At 27.6% G+C, this 22,885-nt stretch overlaps 4 protein-coding genes across 4 annotated transcripts; 2 read left to right on the top strand and 2 right to left on the bottom strand.

The window, feature by feature from the left end:
• Nucleotides 1-3,860: 3,860 nt before the first annotated feature.
• OCT59_028690 (uncharacterized protein) lies at nt 3,861-5,130 on the bottom strand (the record flags this gene model as incomplete). Its single annotated transcript, XM_066147479.1, has 7 exons — nt 3,861-3,909; nt 4,090-4,165; nt 4,251-4,328; nt 4,423-4,497; nt 4,559-4,671; nt 4,737-4,819; nt 5,107-5,130. 7 exons carry the CDS (start codon nt 5,128-5,130, stop codon nt 3,861-3,863), a joined length of 498 nt encoding a protein of 165 aa, XP_065994187.1.
• Nucleotides 5,131-5,607: 477 nt separating this feature from the next.
• On the bottom strand, nt 5,608-7,870 carry OCT59_028689 (uncharacterized protein; the record flags this gene model as incomplete). The annotated part of the gene is made up of 13 exons (XM_025313950.2): nt 5,608-5,931; nt 6,033-6,136; nt 6,228-6,384; nt 6,471-6,505; nt 6,586-6,670; nt 6,744-6,823; nt 6,891-7,048; nt 7,125-7,184; nt 7,260-7,329; nt 7,395-7,423; nt 7,500-7,572; nt 7,651-7,668; nt 7,763-7,870. The coding sequence occupies 13 exons, from the start codon at nt 7,868-7,870 to the stop codon at nt 5,754-5,756; spliced, it is 1,155 nt and encodes a 384-aa protein (XP_025186256.1). The 3' UTR covers nt 5,608-5,753.
• Nucleotides 7,871-12,513: 4,643 nt separating this feature from the next.
• On the top strand, nt 12,514-15,416 carry OCT59_028688 (uncharacterized protein). The gene is made up of 2 exons (XM_066147477.1): nt 12,514-13,762; nt 13,843-15,416. Exons 1-2 carry the CDS (start codon nt 12,609-12,611, stop codon nt 14,033-14,035), a joined length of 1,347 nt encoding a protein of 448 aa, XP_065994186.1. The 5' UTR covers nt 12,514-12,608; the 3' UTR covers nt 14,036-15,416.
• Nucleotides 15,417-21,405: 5,989 nt separating this feature from the next.
• OCT59_028687 (uncharacterized protein) lies at nt 21,406-22,661 on the top strand (the record flags this gene model as incomplete). The annotated part of the gene is made up of 4 exons (XM_066147476.1): nt 21,406-21,583; nt 21,959-22,023; nt 22,106-22,313; nt 22,546-22,661. 4 exons carry the CDS (start codon nt 21,406-21,408, stop codon nt 22,659-22,661), a joined length of 567 nt encoding a protein of 188 aa, XP_065994185.1.
• Between the last annotated feature and the right edge of the window lie 224 nt (nt 22,662-22,885).

Genomic DNA, 22,885 nt, shown 5'->3' with positions numbered 1-22,885 from the left:
TTTTGTTGCACAATGCCACGTGCGAAGCAATATATCATTCTCGACATATTTATAGTATGATTCTTTATTTCAGTAAATTATTATGTAGTTCAATATGTGCTAAAGTTTGATCATTATTTTTTGTATTAGTTCGATAACTTTCTTTACAGGTAAGGAGAATGATAATTTAAAATAACCATATAAACGTGAAATGTTTTTTCTGAGGGTTATTAACTTCAATATTTATATTATATATTCGTCATCATCCAAAATTTCAAGCAAAAATTTAAAATTGTCAATAATGTTTGTTACTGCATATTCAATAACTGCTGAACCATCATCCCACAAAATGAGTGGAGTAAGATCACCACGTTTTGCTGCAAGTTTTAAGAAAAATTAGTACCATTACGATCAAGTAAAGCAATTTAAATTGCACTTTTACTATTTTACCGCAACAACAAGAAATAAAATTTCGATTAAATATATTAAATTTCAAACTGACAGAAATGTCTTTATAGTTAAATTCCATTATTGGCCATGAGAAGGGTCAGCATTGCTTCGGGAATTGAACGATTTTCGTCCCTTTATGAAAATTCAATAATAATAAATGATACTCTACTAAAAACATAAGCAAAGTACTCACAATTTTCGAATTTCCCTTGATTAGCAAAAAAAAAATATTCTTGCCATTAAATATCGCAATATTCAAAGAAATGAACTTTTTTTTATTTAATTCATGATTTATTAAAGTTTTTGATAAACCATTACCAAAATTTAAGGATAAAATCCTCATTGGGTATACATTTATTATTATGATAAGTAATTGTGTACAACATCCATATACACTAGGATAAGTTACTATCTTACCTAACATCGTTAATTTCACAAAAAATGTCACCGGAACGAATTAATTGCAATAAGTTGTACATTTGCACTTTTAATATAGTTACCTGTTTAGGTTCCTCAATTGCATTAGTACCATCGTAATAGTTAACTACAGTCACCTATTAAATAAAAAAAACGCGACTCAGAAAATGAACAAAAGAAATTTAATTAAATAATTTGTAAACAGCTAAGTACATTTAGATCCCAATTAGTCGCTTTTAAATAGAATCGTGCTTGTTGTTCGTTACATCTAATTTATCCTTACATTTAGTCTTAGATGGCCATATTTTCTCTAAGTAACGCGAATTTGTACTTGATTCCTGGCGTTTTTTAATGGTACTGGAGTTTCAATTATAGCAACAACGAAAGCGTACATCGCAATTAGACAGAGAGAAGATAGACCTAAAAAAAAGACGACGAAAAAAAAAGAAGTTAAAACACCACCACTCTCACACACAAACCCACACTCCCAATCCACGCTTCCAACCCACACCAAACCCACACTCCAAACCCACACACAAACCCACGCACACTCCCAACTCACGCACAAATCCACACTCCTAACCCACGCACAAACCCACACTCCCAACCCACACACACACTCCCAACACTCCCAACCCACACACACACTCCCAACACTCCCAACCCACACACACACTCCCAACACTCCCAACCCACACACACACTCCCAACACTCCCAACCCACACACACACTCCCAACACTCCCAACCCGCACACACACTCCCAACACTCTCAACCCACACACCTAAATGAAAGCGTAAAGAAAAGGGATCTAAGAGAAAACATAATAAAGAGAAAACCTTAACAGAGAGATAGACCTAAAAAAAAAAAGACGAAAAAAAAAGAAGTTAAAACACAAAACACAAACCCCACACTCATAACCCATACTCCCAACTCACATACCTATAGAAAAACGACCTAAGAGAAGGCCTAATAAAGAGAAAACCTTGACAGAGAATAGATAGACCTAAAAAAAAAAGAAGACGAAAAAAAAAGAAGTTAAATACCCACACTTCCAACCCACACTCCCAACCCACACTCCCAACCCACACACTCCCAACCCATACTAACCCACACTCCCAACCCACACTCCCAACCCACACTCCCAACCCACACTCCCAAAACTCCCAAACCACACACTCCCAACCCACACTCCCAACCCACACTCCCAACACTCCCAACACTCCCAACCCACACACTCCCAACCCACACTCCCAACACTCCTAACCCACACACTTCCAACCCACACTCCCAACACTCCTAACCCACACACCTAAATGAAGACGTAAAGAAAAGGGATCTAATAAAGAGAAAACCTTGACAGAGAGAAGATAGACCTAAAAAAAAAGATGACGAAAAAAAAATGAAGTTAAAAACACAACACACAAAAACACACAAACCCACACTCCCTATAAGAAATATGTATACGGAAAGGATACGTTTTGTATACATTTTATGTACGTTTCTATAGATTCTGTATACAAATTCCGTATATTTAATAAGCAATTCATTTTTGAACATTTTTTAAAAAAACTAATGTATACGGAAAAAATTAATCATACGGAATGTATACGGAATTTTTAAACTTAATATTTTTAGAAAATAATTTTACAAAAATCTCGTATCATAACACGAGATCACGTGATTGTTTATTGTTTTGTTATGATACGTTTTGTTTTTTATATAAACCCTTACTTTGATGAGTTTGATCTTCCGATCTTCCTTTCTGTCTTTCCTTTCCTTCTCTTTTCTCTTGTCTTATTTTTGTTATTTTTTCTAAATTTTTCTTCTTTTTTCGTCACCCCCCTTTTAAAAAAAAATTTTTTTTTTCGTACCTCACTTTAAAAATTTTTTTCTTTTTCATCACTCTCCTTTAAAAAAAAATTTTTTTTCGTCACTCCCTTAAAAAAAAAAAAATTTTTTTGATTTTATTCTTTTATTCCCACTCTTCTAAAAATTTTCTTCTTTCTATTTCTATTTCCTCTTTATAAAAAATTTTTTATTTTTCTAACTTTGACGTCCTCCCTTTAAAAAAAAAATTTTTTTTAACTCTCCTAACTTCGTTACCCCCCTTTCTTTTTTATTTATATTTATCCCTTTTTTTATTTCATAGGCCAGCAGTTTTTTTTTTGTGAGAAGATTCAGTTTTTTTGTAGATCAGTTTGGGAGTCCTTTCCTTTTTGTAGGATTGTTCAGGATTTTTTTTCTTTTTTTAGGTCAGTTCAAATTTTCTTTTTTTTTTTGTAAGTTGGGTTCAGATTCTTTTCTTTTTGTAGGTTGTTTCAGTTTTGTTGCTTCAGAGTCTTCTTTTTTTGTAGGTCAGTTTTGGATTTATTTTGTTATTTTGGTTTCTTTTTCATCAGATGCTTCATAATTCTTTTCATTTATGTAGGTCAGACATTCTGGAGTTCTCTTTCTTTTTTTGTAGGAATGCTGACCTTTGGTGACTTGGACGATTGCAGATACTATATGAAGGGGGGGTTTTGTTTTCAATTAAGTTAGACGTTCTTTTTTGTTTTTTTTAGGTTGTTTGACTCCAAATGAACCTGAACTTATAGATAATTTTGGTTGCAATAGGTGGCCTTAATAAGTAGGGAATTTTCATAATGTATTTGTATTTTGTTTATTTTTTATTTTTTATTTAATTTAATAAAGTAAAATTAGATTTATGTAAATATAATTATAGTAAACTGTAATGTAATACAAATAGTAAATTCAGTGACCAAATCGTATAAATTTCGTGATAAAATCAGTGATCAAATCATGTAAATTCCATATGAATTCCGTGCAAATTCTGTATCCAAACCATATTTTTAGTGATACGGAATTGTGCATTTTTCCGTATCCTATTATGATACGTTATTTCTAAGGAAAAAAAATCGTATAAAAACTTTATAAAAAACGTATCCAATTTTTTTATAGGGACTATCCATACTCCCAATTCACATACCTAAAGGAAAACGCGAAGAAGGGTCCTAAGAGAAGGCTAAATAAAGAGAAGACCTTAGCAGATAGAAGATAAACCTAAAAAAAAGACGACGAAAAAAAAAGAAGTTAAACACCACCACCCTCACACTCCCAACCCACACTCCAAACCCACACTCCAAACCCACACTCCCAACCCACGCTCCCAACCCACGCTCCCAACCCACACACTCCCTACCCACACTCCCAACCCATACTCTCCCAACCCAACCCACACACCTAAATGAAGACGTAAAGAAAAGGGATCTAAGCTGAAACCTAATAAAGAGAAAACCTCGACAGAGAGAAGATAGACCTAAAAAAAAAAGACGACAAAAAAAAAAGAAGTTAAACACAACACACAAACCCACACTCCTAACCCATACTCCCAACTTACGTACATAAAGGAATCAGACGTAAAGAAAAGGAACCTAAGAGAAGGCCTAATAAAGATAAGACTTGACGGAGAGAAGATAAACCTAAAAAAAAAGAAGACGAAAAAAAAAGAAGTTAAAACACCACCACCCACATTCCAACCCACACTCCAAAACCTCACACAACCATATACAGTACCTAAAGGAAGACGTAAAGAAAAGGGACCTAAGAGAAGGCCTAATAAAGAGAAGTCCTGAAAGAGAGAAGATAGAACTAAAAAAAAAGACGACGAAAAAATAACGAAGTTAAAACACCACCACCTACACACACAAACCCACGCTCCCCACACTCCCAACCCACGCTCTCAGCCCACTCTCTTCGCCTAGGTTATGTTTACTTTGGCAAAAAAAGCTTTGTTTCTTTGGTTTATGTGGTTTATGTCTAAGTCTAAAGCTTTTACTTAGGAAATATAAAGTGGGAATAAAATAAAGAATAGCTTTTTTTTTGTTTACCTCGCTGGATTTTGGCCACTCAGCTGTTTGCTGGAGAGAGGAAGAGAGAATTTTTTTAAAAAAAAATTTGTGGATGGAAAGGCCTTTTATATAAATTTTCTAGTTATAGTCAGAGTATAAAAATTATGTAAATCTATAGCTACTGATTATTAGTAAAGAGATGACTCATGATAGTCTCATGATTATTTACTTTTTTTAAACAATACTGAAATTGTAGCTGATGTTTCTAAATTTATATAATATATACAATCTCTTGAGATTGAAACCGGTTGTGAAAAGATTGTTTAAACCATCTGGACCCGAATTTTTACTCAGTTCATAACTGATAGTTAGAGCTTGCTTAATATAGCTAAATTAATTGGTCACCCACAAATCTACAAATCTCATCAGTCATCACTATAAAATTTGCGTAACGAAATAATAAATAAGACAAATAGTACAACAAAGGGTGATAGACATACTGTATATTTATTTTTATTTTATATCAAGAATGACACTTTTGCCGAACACATTGCATATCAACTTGAATAATAAAATATGACAATTTTCCCTCGCTATAACGAAGTAACCAATCAAATTCTTCAAATTCTTCGTTAACTTGCTATAACGAATTTGAGGTGCAGAACGGCTTCTTCGCTATATCAAGGGTAGACTGTATAATCCTTCGTTACACTTCGGACTAATGATATGACAAAATTATAATTTATAAAATTTAAATTTCAAAGCTAAAATGGTTTATACAGTATATACTGTATGTAAAGATTAATACTTTTATGCTATAAGCTTTCATTGCTAAAGTAGTTCAATCTTCTCAGTTTATCACTTGCAAAATTAAACTTATTGCAAAAGTATTCCGTATATCGGATTAAATAAAATTTTCATTTTGTACAAAATTATGTATTTATTAAAAATAAAAAATACAAAAAATAAAACGAAATATTAATATAATAAAATTGGTTACAATAATATAATTACTAGATTAATTATGAAATACAAATGACCCTTTAACTATCTTTGTTAAAATAAGCTACGATAAGTTCCAAAGTCATATTTAGCCGCAAGGGATTCAAATCTAGTTGGAATATTAATGTTTTTTCCAAGATTTAAATCCACCATATCAAAGAACCCGTAAGGAAATGGAACTTCACTTGGTTCAGAAACATCATCAAGTCTTTTCATTTGTTCAGGTGTCAATCTGAAAAAAAAAGAATTATAATTATAATATTTTTTGTTATAAATTTATATTAGCTAATCTTTTTAAAAATAGATTTTTTTTTTAAATATTAATGTACTTACTTGAATTCAAGTGATTTAAGATTTTCTTCGAGTTGACCGATATTTCTAGCACCAATTAAAGGAGAAGTAATACCGGGTTTTTGCATAGTCCAATTCAAAGTAACCTAAAGTATTATACATTTTGTGTTAACAGTTTATCTACAAAATGGAAAGAAACCTATAGAGATATTTAAAAGGTTGAATATAAATAGTCACCTGAACAGGAGATCTCCCAATTTCTTTTGCAATGGCATTAACTTCATCCAAGATTTTCCAATTTTTATCAGATTTTGAATGTTTTACGATTTGCATATTACGAAATTCCGATTTTGCATCAGCGGTTTGTTCCCTCGTATATTTTCCGGTAAGAAATCTGGTTTTTTTTTAAAAAAAACAAGAGTATGAAAAAAATATTTTAATGCGCAATATAAAAATAAAAAGTATCAATGATTTAATTACCCTTCTGCAACGACACCCCATGGAATAATTCCAATCTAAAGAAAAAAAGATATAGTTTAATTTTCTTATTTCTTTACTCATAAGTTATAGTTAAACGTGAATTGAAGTTCATTACATTATGTTCAGCACAAGCAGGTTGTAAATCAAATTCCATCGATCGATCCAATAGATTATAACGTGTTTGAAGTCCAATGAATTGGCTAAAATACGATTAATAAATAATATGAATTATTAAGTATCTTCATTATCTACATTGTAATTATAATAACGTACCTCCATCCGCGTAGATCAGCTATAGTATTAGAACGAGAAAGTGCCCAAGATGGAGTATCGCTTATAGCGACATACAAAGCCTAAATTTTTTTTTTTATAAATATTTTAGAAAAAAAAAATCATTTTTGTGTAGTATAATCGACTCACTTTTCCACTTCGAACGGTATCATCTAATGATCTCATAAATTCTTCAATTGGAGTTCGATATTCATAAAAGTGAACGTATAAGATGTCAACATAACTCATATTCAATCGTTTCAAACTTGCATCCAAATTTTCCACAAGACTTTTTCGATGGTTTCCACCTAAATAAATATATATATATACATAAGTTTAATATTAATACAATTAATTAGCTTATACTATGAATAACTAGCTTACCAGAATTTGGATTGTATCTCACATCCTTTTTCATACTCTTTTGCATACTAGTTACATTCGCTATAAGATAAATTTTAAAAAAATTATTTAAAATTTACAATTAAACGGTTTAAATATTATAAAAAAGTTCATTACCTGTATATTTCGTTGCAATTACGACATCGGACCGCTTACCGGCAACGTATTCCCCAAGAAAACGTTCGCTCTAAATCAATTAAAGAATTTCATTAATTGATTAATTTAATTATTTAATAGTCTTTAAATACTTACTTCACCAAAGTTGTAATTGCAGGCGGTATCTAAAAGAAACATAATTATGTCATTAAAGTATCATTTTAGTATGACTACAACTAAAATAAAAAATAAAAACTCTACCAATAAAGTTCCCGCCTTTTTCAAAATAATGATCAAAAACTTTTTTTGATTCCTCATTATTAGAACCTAATCCCTATTTATAAATTATATAATTTAAAGACCATTTTTTTTACTTCTTTTTTTTTTAATACTGTATACTGCATAAACTTACCCATGATTCACCAAAAGTCTAAGCGGGTCATTCATCATAATATTAAATATAACGATTATAAAACTATAATTTACGTTATAATTTTGGCCAAATTTATGAAATTAAATATTACCATAGCGCCAAGACATAACGGAGAAACTCTTAGTCCACTATTACCCAATAAAACATAATCATCGAGAGCAATACCGGTTTTGGTGGGGGAAGAAGTGTCTTTAGCCATTTTATCAAAAGAAAAATTTTTGATAAATTACTTTACAAACTTCTCAGTGTTTATTTATACGTGTCCCCTTTGCTGACAATTGACAATTTGTCATCAAAACAGATAACGAAATTTGTGTTCCCACGAAGAATGTTATGTAATGTTTATTGTTACGTAACGGATAAAGAGGACCGAAATATGCATTAAAAAGGCAAGATGAAGAATAATGCCGATATTTCCTTTTTTGTTTACGTCAGCCAGCATTATATAATGCCGGCCCTAAGTGAAAATTTTTTCATCAGACCTTCGGTCCTGGTAAAATGTTGATCCGGTTAGAATGAATTTTTGTACAAAATTTAAAATTTTGTTTGTTTATAAATAAAACTCTAATTACGCCAACGATCTGATCGGTTTTTTTTTTAGACTTGACAATTAAACTAACAACATGTCACAAGGTATTTTAAGGTACGGTTAAAAAAGATGCCGATAACTGTTAGTTACCTACCTATAGGGGAATATGTAATTTAAAAATAGGCAAACCTTTTTTTTTTTTCTTTGTTCGCTTTAAAAGATTTGAGACTAGTGTAACAGATAATTCAGTAAGTCACACGGTCACGTCGAATTTTTTTTGTAAAAAAATTTAAGGAACTTTAGTTATGTTTGTCCAAGTATATTTGTGCGATCCATAATCAGGTATTAGACATGTTCGAGTCTAGGTCCAATCTTGTCTTAACTATGTGAAGAAAAATCATTATATCATTATTTATGTCTTAAAAGTTAAATTATTATTAAAGTATCATTTAACGAAAACTTTTGTAATGATTATGTAACTACTATAGGTAATTCGAAATTTGCTAACATTCTCTTCGATTGCATATTATAAATTCTAATAAAGTGCTGTAATAAAATTATTAACTTTTTAATGATTTAAAAAATCGACCCTATTTAAAATAAAATTATTTTTTATATATTTAGGCTAAACTTTTTATATAATGTTTTAAAATCACATAGTTGTGTTCCGATCCAATGAGAATACACCTGAACCCAATATAAATTTAATAGTTAAATTCGCAATTCGCGAGAAATGGAAAGAATTTTCGTCAAATTTACTAATAACCGGCGGGCATTTTACATATACGTATCTAATTTGTAATTAAGCAGAGCGGCCCCCAACCCAAGTTATAATAATTTTAATTGCCGTAATATATAATTTGGTCAGCACTGATTGTAAAGAATGAGTTCTTTAATTGTTGAAAAATACAATATGCCATAATCTCCGATTTTAATATAAAATTTAACGAAAATGTCTAATTTTATAATTTCAGCTCTCATTTAAAATTTGTAATTTTGAAGATATCCTCATGGTTTTTTAAATAAAGATAGCCAGAATGTCAAGAATTTGTTTGGTACTTTAAAGTTCGAAATTACAATAAATTTATTTACCTTATTTGTAAATTCTAATGTAAATTGTACCAATAATTGCATTTTGTCCTCCAGATTATGGGTGCTAATATAAAATTGCCGTCGATCATCACTAATGCATCTCTCGCGAATTTGCGAATTTATAAAATAAAAATACCGTTTATTTATTTTGTTGCGAATAATTAATTTAAAGAAATTGTTGTCATAACGCTTTGAATATTTCTAAATACAGAAAAAAAACAAGTTGAATACAATCATAGAATTACGATTAAATATAAGGTTTGCGCACAACGATTCATAGATCAAAATTAATTTATTTTGAAATTTCTTATCCCTAATGTGACTCCATCCATATTCGAATTTTGTAGTATTGATAAAGGTCGTCTAATGATGAATCTTGATTGATATTAGAATTTATTAGTAAATTATAAATATTAAAAAATACAATCTGTGAAATAGATGTATTATCAATATCATCATCATCATCAATATCATCATGAATATTTAATATTTCTACTAAAAACTTGCTCAATTGATGGTCTTTCATCTGGTTCACAATTCCAACACGATTGATATAATTTCATGTATTCATAAGGAACAGATACCCTTTATTAAACTATATGTTAACATCTGAGGATGACCGCTAGATAATTCCCACATAAGAACTCCTAAACTATAAATATCAGACTTTTAATCATATTTATAAGAATCGCTTTCTAATAATTTAGGATCCACATACGGAATCATACCAAATAAACCCGAATGAAGATGTGTTTCGGTTTCTGTACTTTTTGCTATACCAAGATCGATTATTTTGATGTATTACTATATTCTTAGAATGTAAATCTTGATGAAGAATATTTTCTCCATGAAGATATTTAATTCCTTCAGTAATTTGATAAGCTAACTTGATCTTGTGATCTTTCTAATTTAAATCTGAAAAATGATTATTAAGGTAATTACTCAAATTCCACCATCAGCATATTGCATTATAAATAAATACTTTCATCTATAAACGAATAATAAACAAATATATAAGTAATATTAACAAAAAAAATAACAATTTATATAATAGTATAAATCTTACCAAAACTTATTCCTAATATATGTATAATTCTTGGACAACAATCAACTCTTTTATGCATATTTAATTCGTGAAGAAAAGATTCCATTAATTAATTGATTCAATATTTTTTATTCTTTTACAAAAACCTTACTATTCGTTTTTTTCCAAATTGTTTTTGAAATTGTTCCAAAAATGACCGCTTTCAATATGTTCTACTGTTGAAGATAATTCGTTTAAATTAATATATTTAACCAAATGATTTCTTACAATAAAATCGATAAATTCTGATGGTTCTAAATCCTTATTATCTAGAAGGATTATGTCTTTTGTTTCGTTTACATCTGGATTTTTGAATTTAGAATTATTTCTATTATCTGCAGAGAGAAATTCTAAACAAGTTTGAGTTAAATATTTATGATAAACAGACCACCATTTCAATAAAGTATCACATATTTCAGAAATATCAGGACGAAAACCTGGATTAGCATCGAATCTTTCGTGGTATATTAATTGAAAATTTTGGTCTTAATCCTAAACAAATATCAAGAGTTAGATGATAATCATCATCTGTGTCATTATAAGGAATCATTCCAATTCCAACGGTATACATTATGAATAAATATCACAGGCTTTTGTATAAGGTTTATAACGTAAAAATTCCAGTGCCATGTAACGTTGTCCTCTGATTTTGGTAAAGGTAAATTTAACTTATTGTACATAGACTACTATCAAATACTAATATATGTAATTAATTAAAATTTCGTTATTTTCGGGATTTTTAGATATTCCATAAACTGTATTAATAAAGCGCTATCATTTAAGCGACAATCTAGATATATAAGATAAATTAATAAATTATACAAACTGTGCAAATACAAAATATAAATAAAAGACATATTAAATTATAATGAATACCTCATTTAAAATTTCATTAATTTGTCTCACTTCGACAAGAACTTGAACTTTAGATCTCCTATATTCTTGATTTCGATGATCCCATGTCCATCCAAACAGCTGATTATAAAGTTTATCTAAATATTTATATAGTTTTTTTAAAGGGATCCATTCCAAAAAAGTTGGAGGTTTCATAGAATTTAATTGTGAATTTTGAATTCCTCATTTTCGCTGGTCCATTTTGAAAAATTATCTTGACATTGTTTTCGTTCACATGATTGACACAAATATAATATTTTTCACACTTTATACAAATATATTTGCTTCTTTCCTCCCTTGCAGCCACTTTTTATACAAGTTCAATATTCAAATATTGAAATATTTTTTTAATTCATCTTTTCCTAAAATAGATATTTTGATATTTTATAAAATTAAAAATTATTTATAATTTGGACAAGTTTAAAATTTTTTCTAAATACGGTACCTTCGATTGTTTCATCGCCCGGTACAATAATTTGACTTGTGTCACTTAGTTATTTCATATTAACGTATAATATTTTATATTACACCACACTACATACACTATACTATATTATTATATTATATAATATTGTACATATAAAAAATTTTTTATGCGGTAACGAATTATTTCGTAAAAGAATTAACATATCACTATTTATAGCCACAAGCAAAGCCTAAACTAGTTTCGGGTATATACATTTTAATTATGTTGTACAACACCAATCGTAATACCGTTACAAATGTAAGGGAATATCCGAAAACCCGGATTTTAAGTCAATTGGTAAATCAGACGTTACTTTTTAATTTAAATATTTATTTATTTTAAAATAATAATTAAATAATCTTTAAAAATGTTTTAAAATAATTCTCTTAAGAAAAAAAAAATTTTTTTTATTATTCGTTAATTAAATCACTGTGTAACCTTTGAATGTAAATTATGTAACTTTATTTAGAGTTAATTAAATTGGCGCATAACATAAATGATTTGCCAAGAAAAACTTTTCATGCGAGTTACCTAAATGTCGGATATTTTAACGCATAATGGAATTTCTTTATTAAGAATTATTCAAAATTTATTTACTTTTTATGTCTACGTTAAATGATATGTATTATTTTATTTTTAGATATAACATCATAAAAAATTTTTGTGTGCGAATTAAAAAAATCCAAATATTTATCAAATAAAAATGAGCAACATCCCGCATAAATTAGTTCCCGCTTTTACTATAAAAAAAACATAAGTAAATTTTTTTTTTTTTTTGCTCCTTTTTTTCCTTAATTTCCTTAATTTCCTTTTAAAAAAACAAAACAAAAAAATTATATAATAATAATAATAATAATAATAATATAAAAAAAATGAAAATTAATTATATAATATTTTTAATATACAAATTTTTAATTTCATATATTTCAGCACAATGTTTTTATCATCCAAATAATATTTTAGCATCATTAGAAAATATAGAATGTACATGGGATTCAAAAGTTGAAAATGAAAAAATATCTACTCGAGAATTATCAGAAGAAATATTTAAAATTCAATTATTAAATTGTGATGCTGATAATATAACATGCGATAATGTATTAAAAGAATTTAAAAGAGCGGCAAAACTTATTGCATCAATATTCATATTTAATACACAAATTAATATAAGCGTTAGTTATTATGATTTATGTACTGTATATCCTGAAAATATATGCAAAATTTTAGGAGGAGCAGCTTATCCAACTCAATTTTATTTATTACAAGATGATGATGGAATGAAAAGATTATATCCTCAATCATTAGTAAAACAATTTCAATTTCCAAATACACCAAAATTTAATGAATTTGATATAAGTGCAGAATTCAATTCAAAAGGAGGTTTTTGGTTTAAAGAAGATTTAAATAATATAAAACCAGATGAAGGAGATATTTTTTGGACAATTTGTCATGAATTAATACATGGTTTAGGATTTTATAATGGTTGGATGGGATATAAAAATAATCCAATAGCTGTTATACCATTACCAATTTATGTAAATCCTGATGGAATAGTTCTTAAAAATAATTTATTTTCATTTGGTTCTTCATTTGTTGAATTTATGATGGATAAATATACTATATTACTTTCAAATGGTACTCAAATATCACAATTTACTCAAAAATTAAATACTTTTTTTGATGAATATAAATCAAATGCTTTTAGTGATGAATTTGTTAATTCTTCTCAATTTAAATTTGCTCAAGATTTATTGGTTCTTGCTACTACTCCAAAATCTCTTGGTTTATTACCAAGAAATTCAAAAAATTATTCTATTGATTCTTTTATATTAGAAACTTCTATACCTTTTGAACAAGGTTCAAGTTTAATTCATGTTGATTATAAAACTTATATAAATACGAATGATTTTTTAATGACATATAATATTATTGATGGTATATCTACTGAAAATATGATATTGGATAATGGAAATTATTCTGGTGGTCCAATAGGTCCTAAATTAAAACAAATGATGGAAACATTTGGGTAAATAAAAAAAAATAATAAAATTTTTCTTTTTCTTTTTTATTTTTTATTAATTTTTTTTTTTTAAAAAAAATTTATAGATATACTACAGCAGATAATCCAAATCCGTATAGACCTCAACCATTTAAATCACCACCTTCTAATGTAACATCGAAACCAAATATAAACTCGGGTTTTAGAACAGAAATGATAAGAAATTTAAATGTTTTAATAATAATCGTATCCTTATATTTACAAATTCATCGACTCCTCTTTAATATTCGATTAACATAAAAAAATGGTATCATTTTTTTTATAAATAAAAGTTATGGATACCTGCAGGATTACGTCATTACGATATAATGAAATGAAGGAATACAAAAAATTTGGAAATTAGCGAAATAATAGTCACATGTTCTACCAACTCATAAAAAAATTTATTAATTTATTTCAGATTATTTATTTATAACTATAATATTGTACAAACCATAATTATTTATTTAAACAAATTTATTATAATCATGAATAATTATTTCAAATTTTCAATTTAAAATTCTGTCTACATAACTACAAGTACGGTATTTCTACAAATATGGCGTAATATTTTTGTTTTTCGAGACCTCCAACTCACTGAAGTAAACACGTCCATACTATTTTATGAAATAATATTTTAAACAATAATTTAATTAGTTGCAAATGCTATAGAAATATAATATAATCAAATAAATAACTTACTAACTAAAAAAAATTACCAAATGATTATATGGATAAAGTGTTTAGTTAGTTTAAATTATTTGTAACATCATATAAATATAATAATGGAATAACTTACGAGCTATATATATATATTTTTTTTAAAAATAAAGAATTTAGTTAGTTTAAAATTATATGTAAATATTATAAGATAATAATGCTACATCAAGAGAAAATAAAGAAACACATGGAGACGATTACAAAATTGGAAAATAGAGATGAACCAATCAAATAATGATACAGTAGATAAAGAATGAATAATATCGGGAGATAAGGAGTTAATTAAGTAGCACGAGGTCGCTATATCTGAATTAGAAGCAAAGATTAAAAAATTTAGAAGTAAAGAAAAATGAAACGAGGCAAAACAACAAAAATAGTAAGTCTAACAAGAGACGTAACAACCGGAAAAAATCAGATACACAAACATCGCAAAATGGAAAGATCGCTGAGGTTCCGGCTAAAACAACTACCGACGTTAACTATTTGGAAATTTTTTTTGTCGATATTTCACGTGACTTAAGATTCTATGATTTCCGTCATATTGGAAAGTGGGTTACGCAGAACATCTAACAGTCAAACGCAATTAAAAATATAAGACTGTTCAGACCAGAATCCGCTTAACAAGAGATATGTAAATAATTTTCATAAAAGGTGGATCCAATATAACAATTTCGAGAAATGAACGGTTATATTTTTTTAGGATGTTTGACGCAAAGATTTCTTCAAGCGACATAAAGTAATGATATAGTTATCAAGCGGTTAAAAAAGCTGAACGATAAAGAAAACGAAAAAAAAGAATATACAATTATTAAATACTACATAAGAAAATACGGAGGCCACTTCGCTAAAATCATTAAAATTAACAAAATGAAATATATTTTAATGTATTTTAATAATGAACAAGAATTATCATTTCTTTTTACTTTTTTGGGATGGGAAATTGAAAGATTGTATTATTTGTGTTTGGTTAATTACTTAATCGGTGTTAATTAGAAGATAATAAAAAAAAATCTATTTGAAAATGATACATTATAATATAGTAAATAATTTATATGAAAAAATAATATCTGATATCATTGTTCTTTATAAATTTTTGTTTAAATCTTACAGTACAATCTTATAGTACAATCCATGTTAATAATATTGTCATACAACAAGATAAAGATGTACAGTAACTAAATATGGTAAAGTTTAAAAAAAAAATTTGAAAAATTAGTATCGGCATTTACTGCATCTTTATGTCCATTATGAGCGTTATATTGGTAACGGCCAAGAAGTCTTCAAATAATTTAGATGGTAAATGAAGAAATGTACTCGTATATTGAATACATAAAGGGACATTTAAACAACTAATCAGTATTTATGCAGTAAAGTTATCTTTTACGATAATCATTCAGAAAATTTTATTTTAAAAAAAAAGAATTAACTACAAGAATTACAGGATTAATATTTTAATCTCTTTAAAATAATGTCACGTCAAAAAAAATAAAGTCCGCTAAAAAAATGTTCCAAAATGCTTGTTTAGATTACATAATGAAAAAAAATCAAATGATTGAAAAAGATATGACATTACTTAATAAGTCGAATTTTGAATTGATAATGTCAACGTTCAGTTCATCATGATAATAATGATGAAGAATACGCGGAAATTTGTAATGAATTTATAGACGAATATATGGTGAATTTCTTGTGTAAGAAGAACCTTGATGATAATAATCTAGAAATAAAAAGAAAGGTTATCCTATGATCACTCAGATAAATGAGTTATTGAATTACTAGGCTGATATCAGAACGCTCATTCACGCTTACTCAGGCACATATACCAGATTTCATCTAGACTCACAAAGAATCCCGACAAATAAGCTTATAAGCAAATTTGGAAAACCTTAGACATATACATACGTGAGCAGACCCATGAACTAAATCGTAAAAAAGCCTTCATTGCAATTAAAGCTCAAACTTTTTAAATTTAAACACAACAACTCACCAAATGTACCAAATGTGATAAATTAAATTAAATCCGATTTCTTGTGCAAGGAAAATAATAATCTAGAATAAAGAGAAAGGTTATCCTATGATCACTCGGATAAATGAGTTATTGAATTACTAGGCTAATATCAGAACGCTCATCCACGCTTACTCAGGCACATATACCAGATTTCATCTAGACTCACAAAGAATCCCGACAAATAAGCATAAGCAAATTCGGAAAACCTTAGACATATATATACGTGAGCAGACCCATGAACTAAATCGTAAAAAAGCCTTCATTGTAATTAAAACCCAAACTTTTTTAAATTTAAACACAACAACTCACCAAATGTACCAAATGTGATAAATTAAATTAAATCCGATTTCTTGTGCAAGGAAAATAATAATCTAGAATAAAGAGAAAGGTTATCCTATGATCACTCGGATAAATGAGTTATTGAATTACTAGGCTGATATCAGAACGCTCATCCACGCTTACTCAGGCACATATACCAGATTTCATCTAGACTCACAAAGAATCCCGACAAATAAGCATAAGCAAATTTGGAAAACCTTAGACATATACATACGTGAGCAGACCCATGAACTAAATCGTAAAAAAGCCTTCATTGCAATTAAAGCCCAAACTTTTTAAATTTAAACACAACAACTCACCAAATGTAACAAATGTGGTAAATCAAATTCAATTTCTTGTGTAAGGAGAATAATAATCTAGAATAAAGAGAAAGGTTATCCTATGATCACTCGGATAAATGAGTTATTGAATTACTAGGCTGATATCAGAACGCTCATCCACGCTTACTCAGGCACATATACCAGATTTCATCTAGACTCGCTCACAAAGAATCCCAACAAATAAGCATAAGCAAATTTGGAAAACCTTAGACATATACATACGTGAGCAGACCCATGAACTAAATCGTAAAAAAGCCTTCATTGCAATTAAAGCCCAAACTTTTTAAATTTAAACACAATAACTCACCAAATGTACCAAATGTGATAAATTAAATTAAATCCAATTTCTTGTGCAAGGAGAATAATAATCTAGAATAAAGAGAAAGGTTATCCTATGATCACTCGGATAAATGAGTTATTGAATTACTAGGCTGATATCAGAACGCTCATCCACGCTTACTCAGGCACATATACCAGATTTCATCTAGACTCACAAAGAATCCCGACAAATAAGCTTATAAGCAAATTTGGAAAACCTTAGACATATACATACGTGAGCAGACCCATGAACTAAATCGTAAAAAAGCCTTCATTGCAATTAAAGCCCGAACTTTTTAAATTTAAACACAACAACTCACCAAATGTATCAAATGTGGTAAATCAAATTCAATTTCTTGCGTAGGGAGAATAATAATCTAGAATAAAGAGAAAGGTTATCCTATGATCACTCGGATAAATGAGTTATTGAATTACTAGGCTGATATCAGAACGCTCATCCACGCTTACTCAGGCACATATACCAGATTTCATCTAGACTCACAAAGAATCCCGACAAATAAGCTTATAAGCAAATTTGGAAAACCTTAGACATATACATACGTGAGCAGACCCATGAACTAAATCGTAAAAAAGCCTTCATTGCAATTAAAGCCCAAACTTTTTAAATTTAAACACAACAACTCACCAAATGTATCAAATGTGGTAAATCAAATTCAATTTCTTGCGTAAGGAGAATAATAATCTAGAATAAAGAGAAAGGTTATCCTATGATCACTCGGATAAATGAGTTATTGAATTACTAGGCTGATATCAGAACGCTCATCCACGCTTACTCAGGCACATATACCAGATTTCATCTAGACTCACAAAGAATCCCGACAAATAAGCTTATAAGCAAATTTGGAAAACCTTAGACATATACATACGTGAGCAGACCCATGAACTAAATCGTAAAAAAGCCTTCATTGCAATTAAAGCCCAAACTTTTTAAATTTAAACACAACAACTCACCAAATGTACCAAACGTGATAAATAAATTCCTGTTGAGAACCTGGGTCTTGATGACAATGATTTGGAGATGTTATCCTTTGGGTGACTTCACTTGAGTAGGTTAGTCTAGTCTAACGTTTTTCATCTTTCTAGACTTTATCTCTATGTTGATATATTAGGAGTAATACTCATTTCTTGTTCAACATTTGTTGTCCTGATCTTGGAATAAATGGTATACCCTAGATAATTATTTGTGTAAAAAAAAAAAAATATTTATTTGAATAAAAATACATATATGAAAATAAAAATATTTGAGGAAGGAATATTTATTTTTTCGCGCAATAAAAAAATAAAAACATTTATTTGCGCAAAAAAAAGTTTGTTACCTTTCTCAAGAATAATAGAAAGGAAGAATATTATTTTTTTCGCGGTAAAAAAAAAAAAAATTTATTTGCGCGAAAAAGTTTGTTACCTTTCTCTCTAAAGGAGGGAAAGAATAAGTGGATGTGTATGTGTAAAATAGGAGGATGTTTGGAATAAGAGGATGTGTAATAAAAAAAAAAGAAAAAAGGACTGTATAAATATTTTTTTTTGTTGCACAAGCTTTTCATATAAAAAGTATAAATGATATTAATATTATTTAAAATATAAAAAACGCGTGTTGTATAATCATGTAATCAACTCTTGCGGACTTACAAAAATAGAAAAATAGTAAAAAATAGTCTATTGTTGATATTTAATTGATTTAATAAAAAAAATACTTTATACTGCGCATCAATAACAAAAAATTATTACAGTATAAGTTTGTAAGCAAAAAAAATATTTTATTTGATAATTAAACTGTAATAGTCTATTTATATTATCTTATATAATTATGAGTCATCACTTACATATTATTTTATTACCATATAACAATTTAAACTGCGCATCAATAAAACCAGTGGCTTGTGTTATAAAAAATATTTAACATAAAAGGTATAATTAAACTGTATATCAGTCCTTACATCTTTTACAATAACAATCATATTATCTTATATAATTATGAGTCACTTACATATTATTTTATTACCAAACAATTTAAACTGCGCATCAATAAAATCATGGGTTGTGTTATAAAATATATTTGACATAAAAGGTATAATTAAACTGTATATCAGTCCGTCAAAATCACTGACCAAGAATTTTAATAAGTTAATTACATCTTTTACGCAAACTTATAAAAGACGCGTTACATGTTATAAGACAATTTATGTTAGACTATACTGTAAAGTTGACTACCGTCCTGATTTCTTTTAATAATACTCAACTTTTCTTTACAACTTAATAATAAAAATTTTATTTTAATGTAAAACATTTAATTTTCTTTTAATATAATCAGGGATAAAAAAGTTTTATTGACAAGTTACTCAAAAACTCATTCTCGAAAAAAATAATTGGTACTTTTTTTTATAATTGGATAATGGATTTTTATTTTTGAAAAATAAACTTTTTTTTATTATAAAAGGTTTCATGGAAATAGAAAGCTGGAAAAGGAATTAGACAAAAAGGATGAAAAGATTAAAAGAAAGGTGAGAAATGTTAGATTAGACCAGTGAAGCTACTGCGTTACGCTCACTTAGTTGACTTTATAATTAGTACTTTTTTTTAGTTTAATTGAATTTATTGAAAAAGGTAAAGACAGTTACATTGAATATTTAAAAATGAAAGTAAGATCATTAAAAAATGAAAGTCATTCAAAATCTCAAGATGATACACATCCAAATCCATCAATGACAAATATTACTTATGTTCAACCAGCAATATCAGTAGCAACTTCACCCAGGTATCAGGAAGAAGAATTTGACCTATTACAATATTAAAATGTAGGCTTTTAATTAATGTATTTGTGTATAATATTATGTTACTTTATTTTAAAGTCAGCACCAGTATTTTATTTTATCATTTTCAATGTAATTCTCTTTGAATGTTAAAATATATATATGTTGAATATTTAAGTTTATTGGAAAAAATTATTAGACAAAGATATTTTTATTTATTTAATTGAAAAATGAAATATTTTTTTACCATTGCAATAAAGTTATTAAAATTTTTGAAAGATATAAATACTATATTAATCACATTACATAATCTTTTAAATTAAAAAAAAAGTTGCAGATTCATTGGCTATTTTCAGTTAAAATATTATGTAAAAAAAGCTTTTAAATAAATATGTTTTAAAAATCCTTATTCCTTTATTCAAAAAAAAAAATGAACATCACATTGATATTTATAGATTTTATTATTTTCTTTCTATATTTCCAATTTTCAAATTTTTCATACCCAAATTATTGTTCCAAATTTAGAAACTGGTATCACTTCTATTTCTTATTTTGAAAGCCAGTGTAGTTGTCAATTTATACTATAAAAAGAAATTGTCATAATAGAAAGATTCTGCCGAAAAATTGGGACGGTATATTACAATATTTTTTGTTTAGCCAATCTTAAGTCAAATAGAAAAATGAATGAAACAATTTGATTTTAAAGGCCAATTATATACATATTAATCTAATTATCTTATCATCATGTTCATTCTCAAAACGTGTAAGAAAAAAGATATTGATAATGCACAAAAGAAATGAGTTAGATCATACAAAATGTTTTTGTGATAATAATATATATATAATTTTGCGATTGACAAAAGTTTTTTGTGAAATAATAATAAAAATGTAAAATATTATAATAAGGCATGAAAATAACAACATTAGCGGTCACAATGAACTTGTATTTTTTAATAATTTTATTCTAGATTCTCAATAAAGGATAAAATAATATTCAACTTTACTATCGAAAAGATACATCATATCATGTCAGTAAAATCATGAAGTGATCGACGGTTACGAGCCATGTAATGTTTGGTAATACAATCTTTATGTAAATAAGCTCACGAGGCATAGAAATTTTATTTTTTCAATAAAAAAATTTTTCTGCACTCAAAAATGTCTAACAAAATTAAACCTGAAATTATTGATAATTCAAATGAGATGATTAATATAATTGATGAAGCTATTACAAAAAATTACCTTAAATATTATGAATATAATCATTTCTATAATATTCAAGAAATTGGTTTCAGAAGGTTCGGAAAAGTTTATCGCGCAAACTATAGAAATTCTTGTAAAGTATTGAAAATTTTTTAATTTTGACAATGTCACGGTTAAAAAAAATTGTTAATGAAGTAATTACAATATTTATTAATTTTATACTTAATATATATTTTTGTCTTTAGTTAATGCTAATCATAAAACAGAATTTAAATTAAAAAATGAAATAATATTATCGTAAACCTTACGAGAATATTATTCGTTTTTGTGGCGTTGCAACAAGTATGATAAAATAATTTTTTTTAAAATATTAAAATTTAATTATTTTGTTTTTTTTTCTTTTAAAGAAATCAAAGTGATAATTCAAAAAAGTATCTATTAGTAATGGAATATGCTGATGATGGTACCCTTCAAAATTATTTTTGATAAACTCACTTGGATTAATAAGTTAAATCTGGCACTTCAATTGGCCGTGTTGTATGTTTATATGATGAAGGAACAACGCATCATTTGGTAATTAATTTATACTATATATGAATATTTTATAATTTATTCACTTGAATTTAATTAATTTATTCATCATTTATAATTATAGAACTCTAACAATGTATTAGTTCGTCAAGGTATTATCAAATTATCAGATTTCGGATTATCAAAAGGAATTGAAGGATCGTTCAATCTTCAATCAAAATTATTTGATATGGTTGTTTACGTTGATCCAAAAGTTTTTGATCAAATAAGATACAACTATTACCAATTGCAAACATACTCTTTAAATAAAAGGAGTGATATTTATAGCATTGGTATACTCTTATGGGAACTAACTAGTGGTCACCCACCTTTTGTAATGAACTTTTCAATACATCCGATCTTGATCTGGCTTTAGAAATATTACAGGGTCTTAGAGAGAAACTTTTTCTAATACTCGAAGATTATTTAAAAATTTATACTGGTAAATATAATATATTAATAATGTTGTTTTTGGTTAATTTTAAATTATATTAATATACTTGTATATTTAAATTCCTTTAATAGAATGTTGGGATAATGAGCCAGATAATCGACTGACTACCAACGATGTTATTACTAAATTAAATACAATTATTTCAAATCAATTATCAAGTGAACATCAAATTATTCAAAAATTTTGATAAGATAAATTTAAACGAAATAGAACCTTCGATGTCGTTTGATGAAAATAATTTTAATCTGATGATTCATGAAATATTTACTTTGCCTACCAATATAGAGTAAAAGAGGCAATTCTTAATTGTTTTAATGATCATAGCGTAAGTTCAGAATATATTTATAAATGGTTAACAAATAATCAGGATAATTCAGATTCTATTGTTTTGCTTAGAGAATTTAACTATTA

The sequence above is a fragment of the Rhizophagus irregularis genome, chromosome 8, assembly GCF_026210795.1.
Source record: "Rhizophagus irregularis chromosome 8, complete sequence".
Classification (NCBI taxonomy): domain Eukaryota; kingdom Fungi; phylum Glomeromycota; class Glomeromycetes; order Glomerales; family Glomeraceae; genus Rhizophagus; species Rhizophagus irregularis.
This window is presented reverse-complemented; position numbering and strand designations above follow the sequence as displayed.

Excerpts from the sequence above, each read along its gene's own strand:
- OCT59_028688 (XM_066147477.1), top strand. The coding sequence starts at position 12,609 with ATGAAAATTAATTATATAATATTTTTAATATACAAATTTTTAATTTCA. Across the intron at positions 13,763-13,842 it reads CAAATGATGGAAACATTTGG|ATATACTACAGCAGATAATC; the intron begins GTAAATAAAAAA and ends AAAAATTTATAG.